The sequence below is a fragment of the Mus musculus genome, chromosome 15 (genome assembly GCF_000001635.26).
Source record: "Mus musculus strain C57BL/6J chromosome 15, GRCm38.p6 C57BL/6J".
Taxonomy (NCBI): domain Eukaryota; kingdom Metazoa; phylum Chordata; class Mammalia; order Rodentia; family Muridae; genus Mus; species Mus musculus.
In genome coordinates this window covers 59,313,881-59,331,425 of record NC_000081.6, presented here as the reverse complement: position 1 = coordinate 59,331,425, position 17,545 = coordinate 59,313,881, and the positions used below count along the sequence as shown (strand labels likewise).

Below are 17,545 nucleotides of genomic sequence, written 5' to 3'. Positions count from 1 at the left end.
CAAGAGACCTGCCTCAAATATACACTGTGACGTGAGAGTAAAGACGACAATGTCAACCTCAGCCCCCACATGAACGTAGTGTATCACACTGAGGCATGCCCGAGCACATACAAACACACAATAAGGACTAGATACTGTCAGGTTTAACAACCGCTTTCTATCCCACTTGGGTTATCTTTTTCTGGGACCATGAAGCTATATAAAGATGTCTACAACAAAAACCAAAAGAACATAAGAGTTCACTCTTCATTTTATTGGCTTGTCCCAATGAGTCACCCCAAATACTGAAATCAAAAGAAAAACTTGAGTGTTAGCACTGATTTGTAGAAACAATCATCCTTTTAAACATCTAGCTTCTCTGACCTTCATTTTCAACTGTAAAGTAAGGCTTATATTTACATGCTTATACACAAGCTTGGTCCTCAAGTCCACTGTGGAAGTGACACAGTTCTATGCTATATACATCCTCTTCAAGCCCCAAGGGACTTGACTGCACGTGGACTCCCTTTCAATGAACCAGATACTTCATTTCTGAATAGATGAGTGGAAATAGGATAGAACACGCTTTGTACAGTACAGCACCGCTACTGAAAAGGGCCCGTGGTTTTGTAGCCCACGGCTCTGATTTGAAGCAGAAATACGTGGCGTAGATTGCAACGGAAAAGAAGTGTCGAATCAACACCAGAGGGTGAGGAGACAATCTGTAATAGGAAAGAAACATGGTTAAATAGAATTAGTCACAAAGGTTCAAGTGTATCACCAATAAAAGTTTCATGCACTCTACATGTGAGGACTTAGCAAGCTCATCTGCCTGTTACATTCAATGACAAGAATTAGCTTTAAGATGATTAAAAAAAAAAAAAAAACTACTTAGAAGAAATGAGCGCTTTGAGAAGCTGGTGACCATGCTCGCTCTTAAGTCTTATTTTTCCTGCTGTTTTCTACCACTAATCTTTGAGATCCAAAATGAAGCCTGCTGCAGTCTGGGTTTGGCATCAGAACTGATCTTCTGACTGTAGATCTGTACTCAGTGCCTTGACCTTCCCAGACTTCCCGAGTATATGTTTGCATTAGCAAAACTACTACTAAATTTCAAGCCTGCAAGATTAATATTTCAATTCAGAGTTCTCTGTTATTCTTGGTTCCTGTGGGCCAGACAAGCGATAACATCACAGGTGAAAACCAACCATCAATGTTACTCAGTCGGCCAGTTCTCAGTGTGTCTGCATCAGGAGGACAGCACAGGGTTGTGCTGACCAGTGTTCATTTCCCAAGGCTGCTTTTTAAATCCTTTCTCTTGTGTTAGTGTGCGCACACACACATGTACATAACACCTGGGGGCAGGGCGCACACTACATACATAGCACACATGTGGCAATCAGAGGACAACTCTGTAGTCCATCCATCCGTCTACACAGGTTCTAGGGCTCAAACTAAGTATGCCAAACTCAGGCAGCAAACACTGGTACCTACTGAGCCATCACTGCTTCTTGGGGCCACTTGTGACTGGGGCATGAATGGGAAACAGAATCTAACTTAATGTCCAAGGGATAAAGATTCAATAAACTGAGCATTTCCCTTCTGCTCTTAGAACTTACATTGAAAGCAACCCAACAGGACCGGTCACACACTCTCCACCAAGTTTAAAATACAGAAAGCAAGCTTTTCGGAGCTGATGCAAGGAATCTAAAACAAAACAGAAATTATTATCTTAACAGTCCTAGAGCCGGGCAATGGTGGCACATGCCTTTAATCCCAGCACTTGGGAGGCAGAGGCAGGTGGGTTTCTAAGTTTGGGGCCAGCCTGGTCTACAGAGTGGGTTCTGGGACAGCCTGGGAAACTCCATCTCAAAAAACAAAAACAAACAAACAAAAAACAGTCCTAGAATTCCCCAACCAAGAGTTCCTTCACATTTCCAGATCAGTGCTCTCAGGGTTAAAATAGTATGAATGATCTGTTTCTATTTTCTAATACTTACAAGTTACTTTTAAATTACGTATGATTTTGTTCTAAGTTAAATGACATCAAATACTTTGTAAGCTCTTATATATAAGAACATAACTCTAACAAAATGCCCAGGTTCTGAGATGCCTAACCCATGCTGTCTGCACCAGGCCATCAAGCAGTGAGTGAATCTATATCCATGGAACTTTTTCATGCATTTTGAAGCCTTCAGAACAGCATAACAAACAACCATTTAACAGTTTAGAGTCAGGGTTCTTTTCTTAAAGTGCCTAGATTTTCCTATTAAAGTCTTTTTAAATTATTAACGAATTTTTTTAATTGTTTTGATTTGTTTTGTCTTGTTTGAAACGGGGGTCTCTCTACATAGCCCTGACTGTTCTGGAACTCACTGTGTAAACCAGGCTGGCCTCAAACTCACAGAGATCTGCCTGCCCCTGCCTCCTGAGTGCTGGGATTAAAGGCTACCATGGCTAGACTTTTCTTTTTCTTTCTTTTTTTTTGGGGGGGGGGGGGGTTATGATAAAACATTTAGTTTTCTTAAGCTGGATAAAGTAAGAGGTTCATTATGGCACTTCCATATATGTATAAAACATACTTTGAAGAACTGAAGTTAGTGGCAGACTTTTCTTACCGGGGTTATTTGTAAGGATGAAACGTGGTATGTTTTTATCCTATAAAGTTCTTTCCTCCCACATCTGTCATTCACTTTAACACTGTTGGCAGCTTTGATATGTGTTGAGCTTTGGTCTGCTGCTATGTATCATAATGTTAAATTCTATATCCCAAGGGCTAGACAAGTGAATTCTCACATATGCCAACTTTTGTTGTGCAAACCTTGCTCCTTAATTTAAAACTATTAGTTGAGTAAAAATGCCTATAGCCTGTGGCTGGGCAGTAGAGAGGTAGGCAGGGCTGAAACAGATCAAGGAGAGAGGAGAAAGGAAAAAGGCACCATGGGGTATGTGAATTATAAGCTCGTGGCCTCGAGGGCTGGCCAGTTCGGAGTAGGAGTGACTCAGGCAGTACATAGCAAGTGATATCTCGGGGTTAATGACAGCGAAGTAGACAAAATAGCAGAGAACGATAACTGCCCAGCTCTAGGGCTTTAAGGCTTATTATAAATAGAAAGGCTTTGTGTCTTTTATTTGGGAACTAAATGTAAGATGGGGTAGAAAGCTCCAATTAATATTTACTGCAACAGACAATAGCTTAGAAAAACTCAAAACTTAGAACTCTCTTCCTCTTATTAGTCCACTTTAACTTCCATTCCATTTCGTCCAGATTGGTCTTAGATCACAATGAATGAGTTTAGCAAGAGGGGACAGATGGATAGCTGGAGTCTATGAGAAGCAGTCCCACTTTCTCTGCTAATGGGCACCAAGAAACTCAACCAAGGAGCTTGAAGCATCTCAGATGTTTACCTATTTTTGTCTGTTTCTTTAAATATTTTTTTTTTACTTTGCAAGTTTAATACATGGATTGGGGAGGGGTGCAGATGCTAGAGTATCATTTGTTTTGAAATAAGATCTTACTATGTATGTAGCTCAGGCTACTCTCCCAATCGTCCTGCCTCAGCTTCCTGGCTGCTAGGAGAAGCAGCATGCACCACCACATCTAGCTTAGAATTTTACATTTTCATTATTATGAATGTTGAACCTAGAATGGCCAACTTGTCTATAACGGAGCAAACAGAGCAATGCACATGGCTATTTGCAATGCGAGCCTCTTGTTCACAGTAGCAGGAAAGGAGCTCCAACCTCGGCTAGAGGCGCCTATTCATGCTGTAAATAATGCTTCCAAAGAAACTCAACCACACTGCTTCTCCTCCCCAAAGCTGGCCAGAAAGGCCTTTCACCAACATTATACCACGCGAGGCCATATATGCTCTAGCCTGGACCAGAGGACTCAAACAAATACCTTCCTGAAATACTGCTACGGGTGTTTTCTAAGGAATGCCAACAGCCCCCAGAAGAAGTGGTGGGCGGATACATGATGCTGAGATGTGGGGAATTGCAGGCTGGTCTCCAGTCGAGCTGAGGTCTGAACCCCAATGGTCATAATCTACCTACATGACACGATAGGGGTTCCCTCATGCTCCTGGAACTCCAGCCCCTACCTAAGATACAACCTCCCACAGCCCCCACAAGAGAAGCATGGTCAGTAGTCATGTAAGCAATGGCCCAAGCTTCTGACCTTCAGGCTAAACTCCTCCCCAGTTACCTCTACCACCTCCCCAGTTCCTCTCTTTTCTCTTTTCTCTCTCCTACCCTCTCTCTTTCCCCTGCATTTCTATAATAAGGCTCTTAAACCACAGAGCCTCTGCTCTGCTCCATCAAGGCCCGCTGCGCACCCTGGTCAGTGTTGGGAACGTCTTCCTCTATTCCCTCTCTTCTGCAACCCTGGGGTGCTAGCAAGGTAGCTCCGGGCAGGGGGGGGGGGGTGTGGTCGGCGGCTGCCCCTTTTCCACCCCCACCACGTGGGTCAGGCATGCTCACCCTGGGCCCTGTGGAAAAGTGCCCAGCAGCTCTGCCTGTGTCTGCCTGCCCAGAGCACAGGAGCTCTGGCCGGACCTTAGGCCCCTTTTCCTCCCCCACTTCCCCCAGGCCCACCTCAGGCGTCCCTTTTATTTTGTTCTCAACACTGAGACACCACAAGAACTACCACATGGCAGTGGGTAGTCAGGTGATGTGTGGTTATAGACTAACTACTTTACTAACTTTGGTAATGTAGGTCCCTTATCTGAGAAAACTTAAAAGTCTACAAGTCATTTCACTTAAAACTATCTATACTTACCATCTGTAGCTGAAAATAATTCATACAAGGCCTGAGCCAATACATTCACAACAAAGGAATGGGTCCTTTTTCTTGACCAAAAGAATGATTTTTTGGCCTAAAAATGAAGAATATCATTTATTACAAGTCAGGAGGGAAAAAAGCTTAAGTAAATGTTTATCATCTCCTCAAAAAGTTATCTGTCCCAAGGCCTATCTGCAGGTAATAGTGCCACACTCTTTCAGGGCAATGGGCCACATGACTTTGAAGCTAACCTTATAGCTCAGAGAAGAGTGGGCTGGGCCAATCTGCTGTACATATGCTAAACCATAGACAATAAAAATGCAGTTTGAAAGTCAAGCTTATACCTGAATAAGACTAAGGACCATTATGAACCATAAGCCCCCCCACGCGCACACACGCATAGATTCCCACTGGGCTCCCAGTCTGCTCATTCATCAACAGATGTATTTTGAGCCATTCCGTGGGAGGAAAACTCTAGACTCTTACCTGGAAAATAGCAGCATCATCATAAAGGTCAGGAATGTCTTTTAACAGTTGTCTCCACAATTTTATATCTTTTAAAGCAACTGTCATTCCTCCACCAGTAAGAGGGTGCCTCAGGTTATACGCATCTCCCAGAATAAGGACGCCTGCGGAAAGAGAACTAAGACTATGAAATCCTGAACAGCTTGGAGACAAAACGTTAGTGCTAACAAACCTGTGATTGACAGGAGATAAGATAGCCAAGAGTAAACTCTAATTAAATCTGCTTTCTGTGGCTGAACTGAAAAACTTAGGATCTCAACAAAGCTGATGCCAAAAAACAAACAAACAAAAAACCCTTAAGTTCCAGTGCCTATATAGGATAAAATTAAGTATTAAAAATATTAAACACATACGCTGCCCTGCATGTGGTGTGTGCCTATAATCTCAGCTCTTGAGAGCAGAGGCAGGACAGATGACCGAGGTCATCCTCAGCCGTCTGGTTTCAGTCTGGGCCGTTAAGACCTTTTCTCAAAAAGAAAAGGGGGTAGTGGGGAGGGAGAGGCAGAGGAGAGATGGCTTAGCAGGTAGGAGTGTGTGCTACTCCTCCAGAGGATCTAAGTGTGCTTCCCAATACCCACATCAGGACCATCTGTAGCTCCAGTCCCGGGGATGCTGATGCCCTAGCCTCTGAGGTGTTACATAAACATGGCAAATACACATGTAAGTAAAAACAAATTCTTAGCCAGGCACAACTCCAGCACTAAGAACAGAGACTGGTGATCTCTGTAAATCTGAGGTCAGACTGATCTACGTAAGTTTCAGTCCACAGTGAGACCCTGTCTCCAAACAAGTAATAAGCCTTTAAAATATACATTTAAAACACAACTATATGCCAGCTATCAATCACTACTGACACCTGCCAAAAATGCCAGTTACAGGGATCTCCTGGCGCTCCTAGAAATACTACTGTGTCTCAGGCAGCCTGGGAGCAGGTTCTGCAGACCCTGTTCCTATTCAGTCCCTGCTCCCACTGATCACCTTCATACCCAAGCAATGTCCTCCCCAGCCACACTTCTACTGCAGAACCCCGCTCCCAGCCTCGGACGCCCCAAACAGTGACTCCATGCTACCATAGATGCAGGGGGTTTTGTTTGGTTAATTGGTTTTGGGTTGTTTTTTTGGTTTTTCAAGACAGGGTTTCTCTGTATAACCCTGGCTGTCCTGGAACTCACTTTGTAGACCAGGCTAGCCTCGAACTCAGAAATCCACCTGCCTCTGCCTCCCGACTGCTGGGATTAAAGGCGTGCGGCACCATGCCCGGCTTCCATAATGCAGTTTTACTGGAACTGTTATCAGTGCCCCATGAAGTCAACTGCATGCTCCTAAACACCACGGTTCCCTCCAAGCCAGCAGGCAACATTTAACTTCCTTGCTGTACTCCCAGTGACTGCCACGGCGTCCTCTACAAATAATAATTGTACCCCAAAGCTTCCATGTCGGGAACTTATTATGGGAACCAACACTCCTCCCACTCTTTCTGGCCAAGGTAGCCAACTCTCTGCTTCAACTTTATGCCAGATTACAAATTCAATCATGCCAGCTGAAGTAATGGCGGCGTTTTAAAATAATGCTAAAAGATACCTCGTTTGTTCACTGAGGAAGGAGGAAGGAAGCTGGCCGGCATGGTCCGCAGACGACCATTCTGAGAGGCCTCCAGAAATGACTCCTTCAGGTGCTCTGCAATTAATCCCATCACCCAAATAAATGGTGTAAGCATTTCAGTCTCAAATTAGCACACATCTCCTCATCAACTATAAAACAATTCTTAACAGTATGTGTATGGTAGCTATTCCATAGTTCCCTGCAATAAATCACCAATTACCTACTTTATTAATAAAACTATCCATTAAGCACCTCCTTATACAAGTTAAGGAATAACAAAGGAATCTAAGGGGAAATAGACAGAAATAACATGTACAGCTGAACACAACAAGAGACGAGAGGAAGAAACGAGTCAAATTCATGAGAGGAGACAGGGAAAACCACATGACTTTAACCATCTACTAAGTGTGGGATCACAGGAAATACACGCTACACACAAACAGGTACGCTTATCACTGAGTCTCATCTAGACAATGCTTTCAGCAAAACTGGAAAGAGGTTTTTGTGAGATTAGCTTTAGACCGTAAATTATAATCAGGGTGAAACCCTATTTCTTACCAGGTAACTGTGGGTAAATTTGTTCAGCCATGTATTCTCTTAGGTTTCTTGGCAATTCTCCCCGAATATCAACAAGTACCCTAGTTTCACTGGAAGAAATCTGGTAGATGAGAACTGGACTGGGGTTGACCAGAACAAGCTCCGCAAAATTGGGTTTAAACTGTGGTGCATCCTAAAAAAGAAAATACTTTCATAGTTCTCAAACCCCCAGTTGCTTTTGTTTTTCTCCAACTACATATACTCCTCCATACCTTCATAAGGAAGCCAACGAAGTGGGAAGAAACGGAGACTTTACTGGAGATGAGGCTCTTCCTGAACTTGGAGAAGAGTCCATCCGCAACAACGGTGAGCGGGGCGTGGAGCTCCTGTAACAGAGGAGAGCAGGAGGGCCACCCGGTCAGTTACCCGTGCTTCTACAGCCAACAGGAAAATATCTAAACATAATACACTCTCACAGAGGTGGAAGACAATGGAGGCCTGATCCTGAGTCCCTGGAGGTCTCTTTGTACCTCTGCCATTAAACTCTCCACCATAACCGACAAAGGCTCACATGGCCACAAAAGACTGGGCCTCACCACAAACTCCAAGAACTACCCAGGTTCATTATAAAATGACATTACTTCCCTCGGTGCTGTTTAATGAGTGGCTAGATAGAAGCAGCATCTTTATACACCTGACAATGTGTCAGTCTTACACTGTGAGCGAGAAACCAGGTAACCCTATCACACCCCAGTCTCTAGGAAGGGGTGACCCTGGAGAACAGTCCATTGCCTCCTCCTTAATCGACCAACACTAACAAACTAGAAACTATTTTATAGTTATTTTCATTGTTTTCCTAGTTGTGACTATAACAATGTGTTTGGTAAAACAGCTGCAGGAGAGACACTCCTGAACAAATATGGTTCTCTAACCTTCCCCCCACCCCACCCCCATACACACACTGGCACACACTCACACAAACACAAGGTAATGAAGAATTTTAAAGGGGCAGGAAAAGAGCCCATCTGCAACAATGGGAAGAGATGACGTTTTTTACCAACTCTCACCTTGGTGTCCCCAGTCTCCTTGTCCTTGTATTGCACGCCGATTACAGCATCATCTTCCTCTAGTAACTGAAGCACAACACCTTCTATAAACTTTACACTAAAGGATGAACAGAAACACATGGCTGGAGTAGCACACTTGAGCTGTGAAAGTCCCTACACAGACAGTTTAGGGATGTGACAGGCTGACCACGCTCCAGTGGACATCCTCCTACCCATGAGTATATAAGTAGCACAGTTGCACTCAGTAAGACATATAAAAAAAAAAAAAAAAAATCAAACCGGGCAGAGGGAGGAGATAAGGCCATGGTGGGGTAGATCTGACAAGAATTAGGATTAAAAAAAGATAAAAATACAATTATGCATGTATGAAATTTTGAAAAAATAGTTATGTTTTTTAAAAATAAGATGGCATATGGCAAATGTGAAAAGTAGTCATATCCATCAGAGGATCAACAGTTTTCATCTTTATACACGCATCCATCTATCTGAGGCCTTTCCCACCCTGCTTCCATGAACACCGGACATTTCAGCCCCAAGGAAAAGTCCACTGACTTTTACTTTGTCAACACGTGGGTTTGTGTCAACATGAGTGCTCTCATATTTAAAACTTCCGTAATTATTGTTAAAGGACGAGAGGCTAATACACAATTAATAATCAAGACAAGTAGCCAATCCTGTCAGACTACGTCCTCAGGGTAAGTGGAACAGGGATTTCTTCTTGTCTTCTGTTCTCTCTAGAAAAGGTGTAACAACCACAAACACAAGACTCAAATGGGCACACATGGGCACATGCCTTAGGTTACAGCACTTACACAGCCCTCTAAATTCCAATTAAATGATCATCGCCTAGTTCTCACTTAAAGTAAAACAGTTTTTACACAGACACTGAACATATTTTACTTATAGGTTCTTTATCATGCCTATGCCATTTGGACCATAACAAAAATTTTCATGAATACTGATGTAATTTCCCTTGCGTAAAACATTTTCTTTCTATTTGTGCGTGCTTGTGTACAGATGTCTGAGGAAGGCAGAGGAGAGCATTTGATCCTCTCAAACTGGAGCTACAGAGGGTTGTGAGCAATCTGATGTGGGTGCTAAGAATCAAACTCCAGGCTCTGCAAGAACAGAAAGCCGGGCTAGAGAGATGGCTCAGTGGTTAAGAGCACTGACTGCTCTTCCAGACGTCATGAGTTCAATTCCCAGCAACCACATGGTGGCTCACAACCATCTGTAATGGGATCTGATGCCCTCTTCTGGTGTGTCTGAAAACAACTGTTGTGTACTCACATACATAAAATAAGTAAATAAATCTTTAAAAGAAGTTTGGCTTTTTAAAAAGAAGAAAAAAAGAAAAGAAAGTCCTCTTAGCCACTAATCCTCACAGGAGGACCCAGGTTTGAGCCTTCAGCATTATGTATTAAAGCTGTGGTCTTACTTGGGCTCTGCCATAGCTGCTTTCCGGAGACTCATGATGAATCGGCCATGGTGAAAAGCAATTCCACTCTGCACTTGGTTGGTTTCTGACAGTGGGTACGGAATTTGAACTTCAGATCTGCTTTCATAGTCATGAACTATGTAGCCATGTATATGATGGGCATTGAGACCTTCTACTGTATCTGCAGAAAAGTTCAATTCAAACAGTTTTATTAGTATGCTGAGAATTACCAAGGAAAAGACACAGTGCAACTGAGGCTCCGCTCTACAAAGCTGTAAGACCAGCTGGGGACCTGAACTGGTACCGCGATTACACAAATCTTAGAAGGTTTGTACAAGACAAACCCACAGATACACTTCAGGTTAACAGCACAGTCATTCATATCTGTGACCGCTTGACAGGAAATCAGCCACAACCCTGTCCTGAGTGAATCTGCTGTCCATTAAGATACAGAAAACATGCGGGCCTTCTTACCATGTGCCCCAATGTAGAAACAAGTATATTTGCCACAGGAAGGGGGTGGAGGAGAAAAAAAGGAAGGAAGGGAAAAGAGAAAACACAATACTGTTAAAACTACTTTAAAGGTCCCAATCTATACATAAAAATTCAGTGTATTGGGCTGGTGAGATGGCTCAGTGGGTAAGAGCACCCGACTGCTCTTCCAAAGGTCCAGAGTTCAAATCCCAGCAACCACATGGTGGCTCACAACCATCTGTAACAAGATCTGACTCCCTTTTCTGGAGTGTCTGAAGACAGTTACAGTGTACTTACATATAATAATAAATAAATCTTTAAAAAAAAAATTCAGTGTATGACAAAGTAGCTTTCCCCAACCAATGAGGACATTTCCTAACTGCTAATGGTTCCCAGTGTATATGAACACTGATTCATGATACACTATAGAGTAATTTTAGTATATCAAACAGAAAAGCAAAAAGCAGAGTATGCATTGGGCTTGTGTAAAAATGGCGTTTTTACCTTTAAGACACTATAAGTAGTAACAAAAGTACAAGGCAAAAGAGGACATTTTTAAAGAACCAATTAAAAATCTGAAAATTTAAAAATCAATGGCAATTAGTGTTTTAGGAAAAATATCAGAGGAAACAAAGTATTACCATTACACATAACACTTACAAAGGAAAAGCGTTAAGACAGAGTAAGTAATGAGCAGCAAGTGTAGCAATGATCCATAGGAAGCTATACAGAGTCCGTCATCAAACCAGAACATGTCTGGCGTGGCGGCACATGCCTTCAAATTCCCTCTGGGGCGTGGGGACAAAGCTGGGGGTTTGTTCCAGCATCAAGATAAACTCCTAGTTTACTATGTATCTGTATTTTACATGTATGCGTGTTTTTCCTCCAGGTATGTACGTTTGTCCTGTGTGTGGCTCAAGAGCAAGAAGTCACTTTGCTTCTTTCATGGCCCACTGGTCTCCCATTGCCTCACTGACCTCTGTACTTTCATGGCCCAGAGCTCCGTCCCAGGCTTCCTGGCAGCAGTTAGCCTCTGCAAGTCCTACTGGCCTTGCCTTTCTCACACCTGACACCTGATTCATCAGCAGACTTTCACGCCTGCACTACTTTGACTGCAGTCCAAGTCATCAGCTGTTACTGATCCTCCAATAGCATCTGGATAACCTCCTCCTGGCTCGGCCCTAACCCATGGTCTTCTCTCTACTCAGGCTATACTCTCAGATTGTCTTCTTGATTACCCTTTTAAAACATGAAACTTCCCAGGGGCTTCCCCTCACTCCCTAGGAGCCCCCTTCTTTAGCTGGCTTTTCCTCCATCGACAACAGGAAGGTCCAGCAGGCTTGGTGGCTCTTCACAGAAAGCGAAAGCTAGGCCCAGACTTTGTCCTCTCCTGGTCTCTCCAAGGCTCACTTCCCTCCACTTCTTTGCTGAGGTAACTTCTCTGAGGTAACTTCTCACCACTGAAAACAATCCCCACTCCCCGACTCCCTAGCCCACGCTTTCTGATTTTACGCTAGCCTCTACAATCTTCATATATTTCATCTACTTTTAAAAAAAAATGTTTGTCCTTTAGCACATCCTCTTTAACATCCACTGGGATGTAGCCTCAGAAAGTGGGACGAAGGCCACCTGTCAGTGTTTTCAGTCTTTGTTGAAGGACCACTCTCAGCCAGCCTCTGTGGTGATTAAAGTCGGTCTCCAGGCAACAAAACCCTGAGCTCGCCCTACCTGTCTCCTGTCTCCTCTTGCCTGATAACAATGGGGATGCCATTTCAGGAGAAAGAATATGTGCTTATTTTTATACTTATCACTGACATATAACAGTTGTTATGTGTTTATAAGGCATAATGTGATAGTTGAACTCATGTACCTTGACAATACAATTATGGAACTCAGCAAATCTATCCCCTTAAAAAATGTATTTGTCCAGATGGAGAAATGGCTCAGCATTTAAGATCACTTGACTGCTCTTCCAGAGGACCTGAGTTCAATTCCCAGCAACTACATGGTGGCTCACAACCATCTGTAATGGGATCTGATGCCCTCTTCTGGTGTGTCTGAAGACAGTGACAGTGTACTCACATAAATAAATCTTTAAAATACATATATATATTTGTCACTCTCAGCCACATCATCAGCTTCTCCCTACTTTATCATACATGGCCATAAAAATATTCTTGTATCAAATGAATCTCCGCTGTCCTCATATTCACCCTCTCTGTTTTCCACCATTAAAAATGTTTCTCAGCCGGGCATGGTAGCACACGCCTTTAATCCCAGCACTTGGGAGGCAGAGGCAGGCAGATTTCGGAGTTCAAGGCCAGCCTGGTCTACAGAGTGAGTTCCAGGACAGCCAAGGCAACACAGAAAAACCCTGTCTCGAAAAACCAAAAACAAACAAACAAATGTTTCTCAGCAGAGGTCTCAGCTGGCTGATCAGAGGACCACAGTTCAATGTTCCCTATCAGTACATTCCAGGGCACCCACCAACCTCTTCTGACCTCCTCCAGATGGGGCTCACCTTACAGCTAAGGACCTTCTGTGCTACTTCTCAAGGATGCCTGTCTTAATCACTAGTCCATCTTGGTACTTACTCAGCAGAACACCTCGCTCAAAGACAGCAGTAAATAAGTATTTCCTAAATGAATGGAAGACGTACTTAAGACCGGCGGGAACAGCATCCCCCAGGAGTGTGTTCCACACCATGTAAATGACAGTTCTGGTTACTGAGCTGAGCGTCTTCATTGCTGCCGTGACGGTTTAGGGCATTTCACTATCTCACTCTGTCTGGGTAGCCTCTTCTCACACAATGATACGGCTCTTTCCTCCTCCGCTCTCATTGTCACAGAAAGTTTTTAGTTCATGTAAAGCTTATTATAAGGAAGGGAGGGAGAGAGGGTGGGTGGGAGGCCAGAACAGTCCAGAGTGAAGAGCGAGTATTTACACAACTCCTCAACACCAAATGAGCCTACCTCCAAGGCCCAGCTCCTGGAGAACACGGTAGCCTCCTGGCTGCAGCAGCTCCCCAACTATCCTGTCGGGCTCTTTTAAATCTCTCTCGATGACCGTCACCTTTCTTCCATCTCTGGAGAGAACTGCTGCCAAGGCAGATCCAAGCACACCAGATCCCACGATGATCACTTCCGGGTCCGTCACGAACGAGGTCGACACTGAGGTAGCTGCTCCTGTTAATGTCGTTTCTGAAAGACCGATTTCTTTTCTGCACTGTTTAACAAAAATGATTATCATTCTTCCAAATCTGTCGACATAAACCATTAACTCGCACATAAACACACCCGACTTTTACACCTTGAGCAAAAGCTAGACTCCCCTCCCCCCACAAACATGAGTAAATCATATCCATGGTATATTTTTAAGTCCAAACCATATATAATCAGGATCAAAATACTGACTAAAAAAAAATGTATATAGCCCAATAAAATATACATATTCCTTTTTCTGGACACAGTAGTTAGAAAATGTTATATGGACATATTTGGAAATCCACATGAGGCCTAACCCTGTGCATATCTACAGTGAGATTCGAATACAGAACCAGGACCAATCCTATAACTGAACTACTCAACTCTACACTGAGCAGCTACAGGTGCAGGCCTCCCACAACTTGTGACTGTCCACGTACACAGCGGTGAGCACTGAGCAGAACTCATGCCAGCAGCTGGCTCTCTGGTTTCCAGGTAAGGAGAAAGCCTGAAGCAGTCCCAAAATGAAACCAGTCGAGCATCCTCCCTACCCCCAACAGAGAATGCCATCTTTAGACTAGTGTCAACAGCTTAGTTACTTATTAGATGGTTGAGCACCGGCCATTCTGCAAACATGAACTTACTTCATTCCCTGAGTACCAGCGACGGTGGTACCACCCTCATCTAAGCTAACAGGAACCTGATTTTGACAGAAATCAAACCATCCCCAAAGTATTACAGCAACAAGTGGCAGAACTAAACTAAAACTCTGAACCAAGTTCTTTTCTTCTACCACCTTTGCTAATTTGTACTATGGACTTTATTAAAGAAAGCAGACCCCAAAGTCTATACTGCTAGGTGGGTAACTCATCCTGGCCACTCTCTCTCATGCACACTGGACACCCAGCTTCAGCATCACAGCAATGTCCCTTCTTGCACGGCTGTGTACTGCAATGTAGTTCCCAAACATTATTTATTCTTACTTTTGTAGAAATCAAGCATTGTTACTCTATCTTTCCAACGCTCTTAAGGGAAAAGTTCACATATCCCTGGCTAGTAGGTCCTACGTGATCTGACTTGCCGCCCTGTTCCTCTCTCATCACCTACCACTGGCCCCATCATTCCCTCGAAGTAATTAATGGCACCACAAATATTTAAAGATCCAGTCTCTAACGTAAGCCTGTCATTCAGCTCTGACTCAACTTAGGAGCGGACTGCGCTGACTAATTGCTTCAATAGATAGTGGGGGACGGATTTCTGCCCAAAACTTTAAAGTGTTAGGCATCTTTATTGCTTTTCAAATTGCTGTCACTTTCCACTGTCTGCCATCACATTTATAAGTAGCCTTACCTGCCACACAAATTCTCCCTTGTCAGGAACAAAAATCATCCTTACCCAGGGATTTTAAATTAAAAGCCACAGTGAGTCTGTCTCCCAAATGAAATTCTAACATTTCCTACCAAAATCAACACCCAATCCCTGAGGTTCACACAACAAATGCTTTTCATCTTCCCTAAGAGCACAGCCACAACACAGTCCAGAACTTTAAGAAACGCAATCAAATGAGAACACTGACGCTTCTAAGCCACCACTTTCGTGACTTTTAAAGAAACCATAAACTTCAGTGACCTCGATCTGAAGTTTAAAATACGATCCCATTCATTTGCCCACTGTGGCATCAGGCATACCTTCTTGGACTCCAGCTGTTCTTTCTTTTCTGATTCAGGTGACTTGGCCCAGAAGAAGCCAATAAGAGGCAAAGCAGAGAGAATATCCGAGAAGGCAGCGAACTGGGCGCCGCTCTGATGGCGGCCAAGGAGGCCCCCGTGTCGATGGCGACAGCGGTAGGAGAGCACCAGGCCCAGCGACAGGAACACCAGCACGCACAGCAGGAGCTCCTTGTTGGCCAGGGTGACATCCCCGCATTTCTTATAAAAATAGGTGAAGGTAGCAATGCCAAGAAAAGTCCACATGGCTCAAAAGGCTTCTTTGGTGGCACCAGCCAAGGCTGAGGATTTTGTGTTTTGGGGGTCTCTTGGGGGGGTCTTTTTTCCTCGGAAGGTCTTCAGTGATTAAAATGTCCCCAAAATGTAGTTCTCAAAGGGGTTCGGGGCAACCGGTCGAACTTCTTCCAATAAATAGTTTCAGGATCACGAGTCAGATGTGATCAATTTTTGAAATCATTGAGAGTGCAAATGTATCTTAAGTTGTCCAGATCTTAAAAGGCAGCATTTAAAGCCTGCCTACCCCAACGGCTCCTGATTACACACTTCTTCATTCAGCCAACTGATGGACACGGGCCTCTCTATTGGGCTGAGGGGTGCGAATGTGGCTGTATACTTCGATGTCCGCTCGCCTGGCTGTAAACGGTCTTTTGTCACCAGCAGCAGGTGCTCGGTAGGAAGGAGTCGGGAGCGTAGAAGGATCTGGGTGCTGGGAAAGCTGCCCTTAGCAACACTGCCCCGGCAGCCTTCTCCAACAAAAGATGGCCACGGCGTCCCGAAGCGCGGCGGCAGCCTGGCAGCTCAGCCCTCCCTTGGAGATTCCTCCTCAAGCAAGCCCCGAAGTCACGGCCGGGAACCTGTCCGACCGACACTTGCCTTCCTCGAGAGTGAATGGCTGTCTCGGATGAGCGTCCTTCAGAGCGAGGCGAAGGCTCCTGCCCGCCGGGTCCCCAGCATCCCTCGCGGACAGTAACCAGAGTAACCGCTGCGCGCCCCGCTCGCAACCCGGCCCCACGCGCTTCAGCCGCCCGGCGGGCTCGGCCCAGCCCAGGGACCGGGAGGCGGGGCTCCGGCCCGGCACCGCCCCTTGAGCGGACCCCGCCTCCCACGCCGTCCGAACCAATGAGAGCGCGCACCGCGCGGTAGGCTGAGATGGCGCTATAGAGCGTTTGTCCAATGGCGGGCGGCGCACTCCGCGCGGCGCCAGTCGCAGAGGCGCTAGGGCGATGTTGCGTGGTGCGGGGCGGGTGCGTGGGGTGGGCGCGGGGCCGGTGGGTGAATGGGGCGGTGCCCGCTCGGCCTGGCCGCCGCGGGGTCCTCAGGCCCCACCTGCGGAGGGTGGAGCTCGCTCTGGAGGAACTCTTGGTGGCTCCTGGTGGCTCAAACGCAAGAGAGCTACAGGAGTCATCCGGGCGGACTGGATGATCACGGGCTAGAAAGGCGAGGAGGACGTGACACGCCGGCGAACCTGCCATAATTAGTGGACGAGGACTAAAGAAAATGAGAGAAGTCAGTAGGTGGAGATGGATCACGCCTTTAATCCCAGAACTCGGGATGCAAGAGGATCTCTGTGAGTTTGAGGCCAGCTTGATCTGCATAGCGTGTTCCAGACCAGTCAGAGATACACAGTGAAATCCTTCTCGGGTTAAAGAAAGAATGAGAAAGGAAAAAAAAAAAAAATGTCCTAATCAACAGCAATCCCAAAACTGTTTAATAAGATCATTTTATGTTTTAAGCACTATGCCAGAGCGTTGCAAACATTCATTCAACCCTTACAGCAGTCTTGCAAGAATGGCATTACCTTTCTGTTACAGAAGTAACCGAGCAGTTTATCTGCCGTCGTTCATGAGACTAACAACATCATTTTATACTATCCACAGCTACTGTCATGTAACCGAATTTCAGACTCGACAGTACCATTTAATTATCAAGCTTTCGTTGAGTTCTTAGTTATCTATGGTTTAGGTCTCACCCTAAACACTTCTCAGATATCTTTATTAGTTTCTGCGATTTTTTTTTAAGTCATTCAAACAGGTACAGTTGTTTAACCCGTTTATCCTTTAATAATGAAAGAAGTAAGTCTCACAGAACTGTATCCTACCAACCCTTTGCAGCAGGCACAGCCAACTCTATCTAGCTCCACATTTCTTCCTTCCTTTCGATTTGTTTACTTATGTATTTTGTCTACATGTATGGCTGCACTTTAGAAGAAG

The 17,545-nt window shown here is 44.8% G+C and overlaps 1 protein-coding gene across 1 annotated transcript; it reads right to left on the bottom strand.

Annotated features, from left to right (window-relative positions):
- Positions 1-232: 232 nt before the first annotated feature.
- Positions 233-16,334, bottom strand: Sqle (squalene epoxidase). The gene is made up of 11 exons (NM_009270.3): positions 15,297-16,334; positions 13,378-13,630; positions 9,932-10,112; positions 8,494-8,590; positions 7,699-7,812; positions 7,448-7,619; positions 6,869-6,964; positions 5,249-5,391; positions 4,760-4,856; positions 1,599-1,686; positions 233-701 (listed from the first exon to the last, which is right to left on the bottom strand). Exons 1-11 carry the CDS (start codon positions 15,579-15,581, stop codon positions 509-511), a joined length of 1,719 nt encoding a protein of 572 aa, NP_033296.1. The 5' UTR covers positions 15,582-16,334; the 3' UTR covers positions 233-508.
- Between the last annotated feature and the right edge of the window lie 1,211 nt (positions 16,335-17,545).

Excerpts from the sequence above, each read along its gene's own strand:
- Sqle (NM_009270.3), bottom strand. The coding sequence starts at position 15,581 with ATGTGGACTTTTCTTGGCATTGCTACCTTCACCTATTTTTATAAGAAA. Across the intron at positions 7,620-7,698 it reads TCGTTGGCTTCCTTATGAAG|GATGCACCACAGTTTAAACC; the intron begins GTATGGAGGAGT and ends TTTCTTTTTTAG. Across the intron at positions 5,392-6,868 it reads TTCCTCAGTGAACAAACGAG|GCGTCCTTATTCTGGGAGAT; the intron begins GTATCTTTTAGC and ends CTCTTTCCGCAG.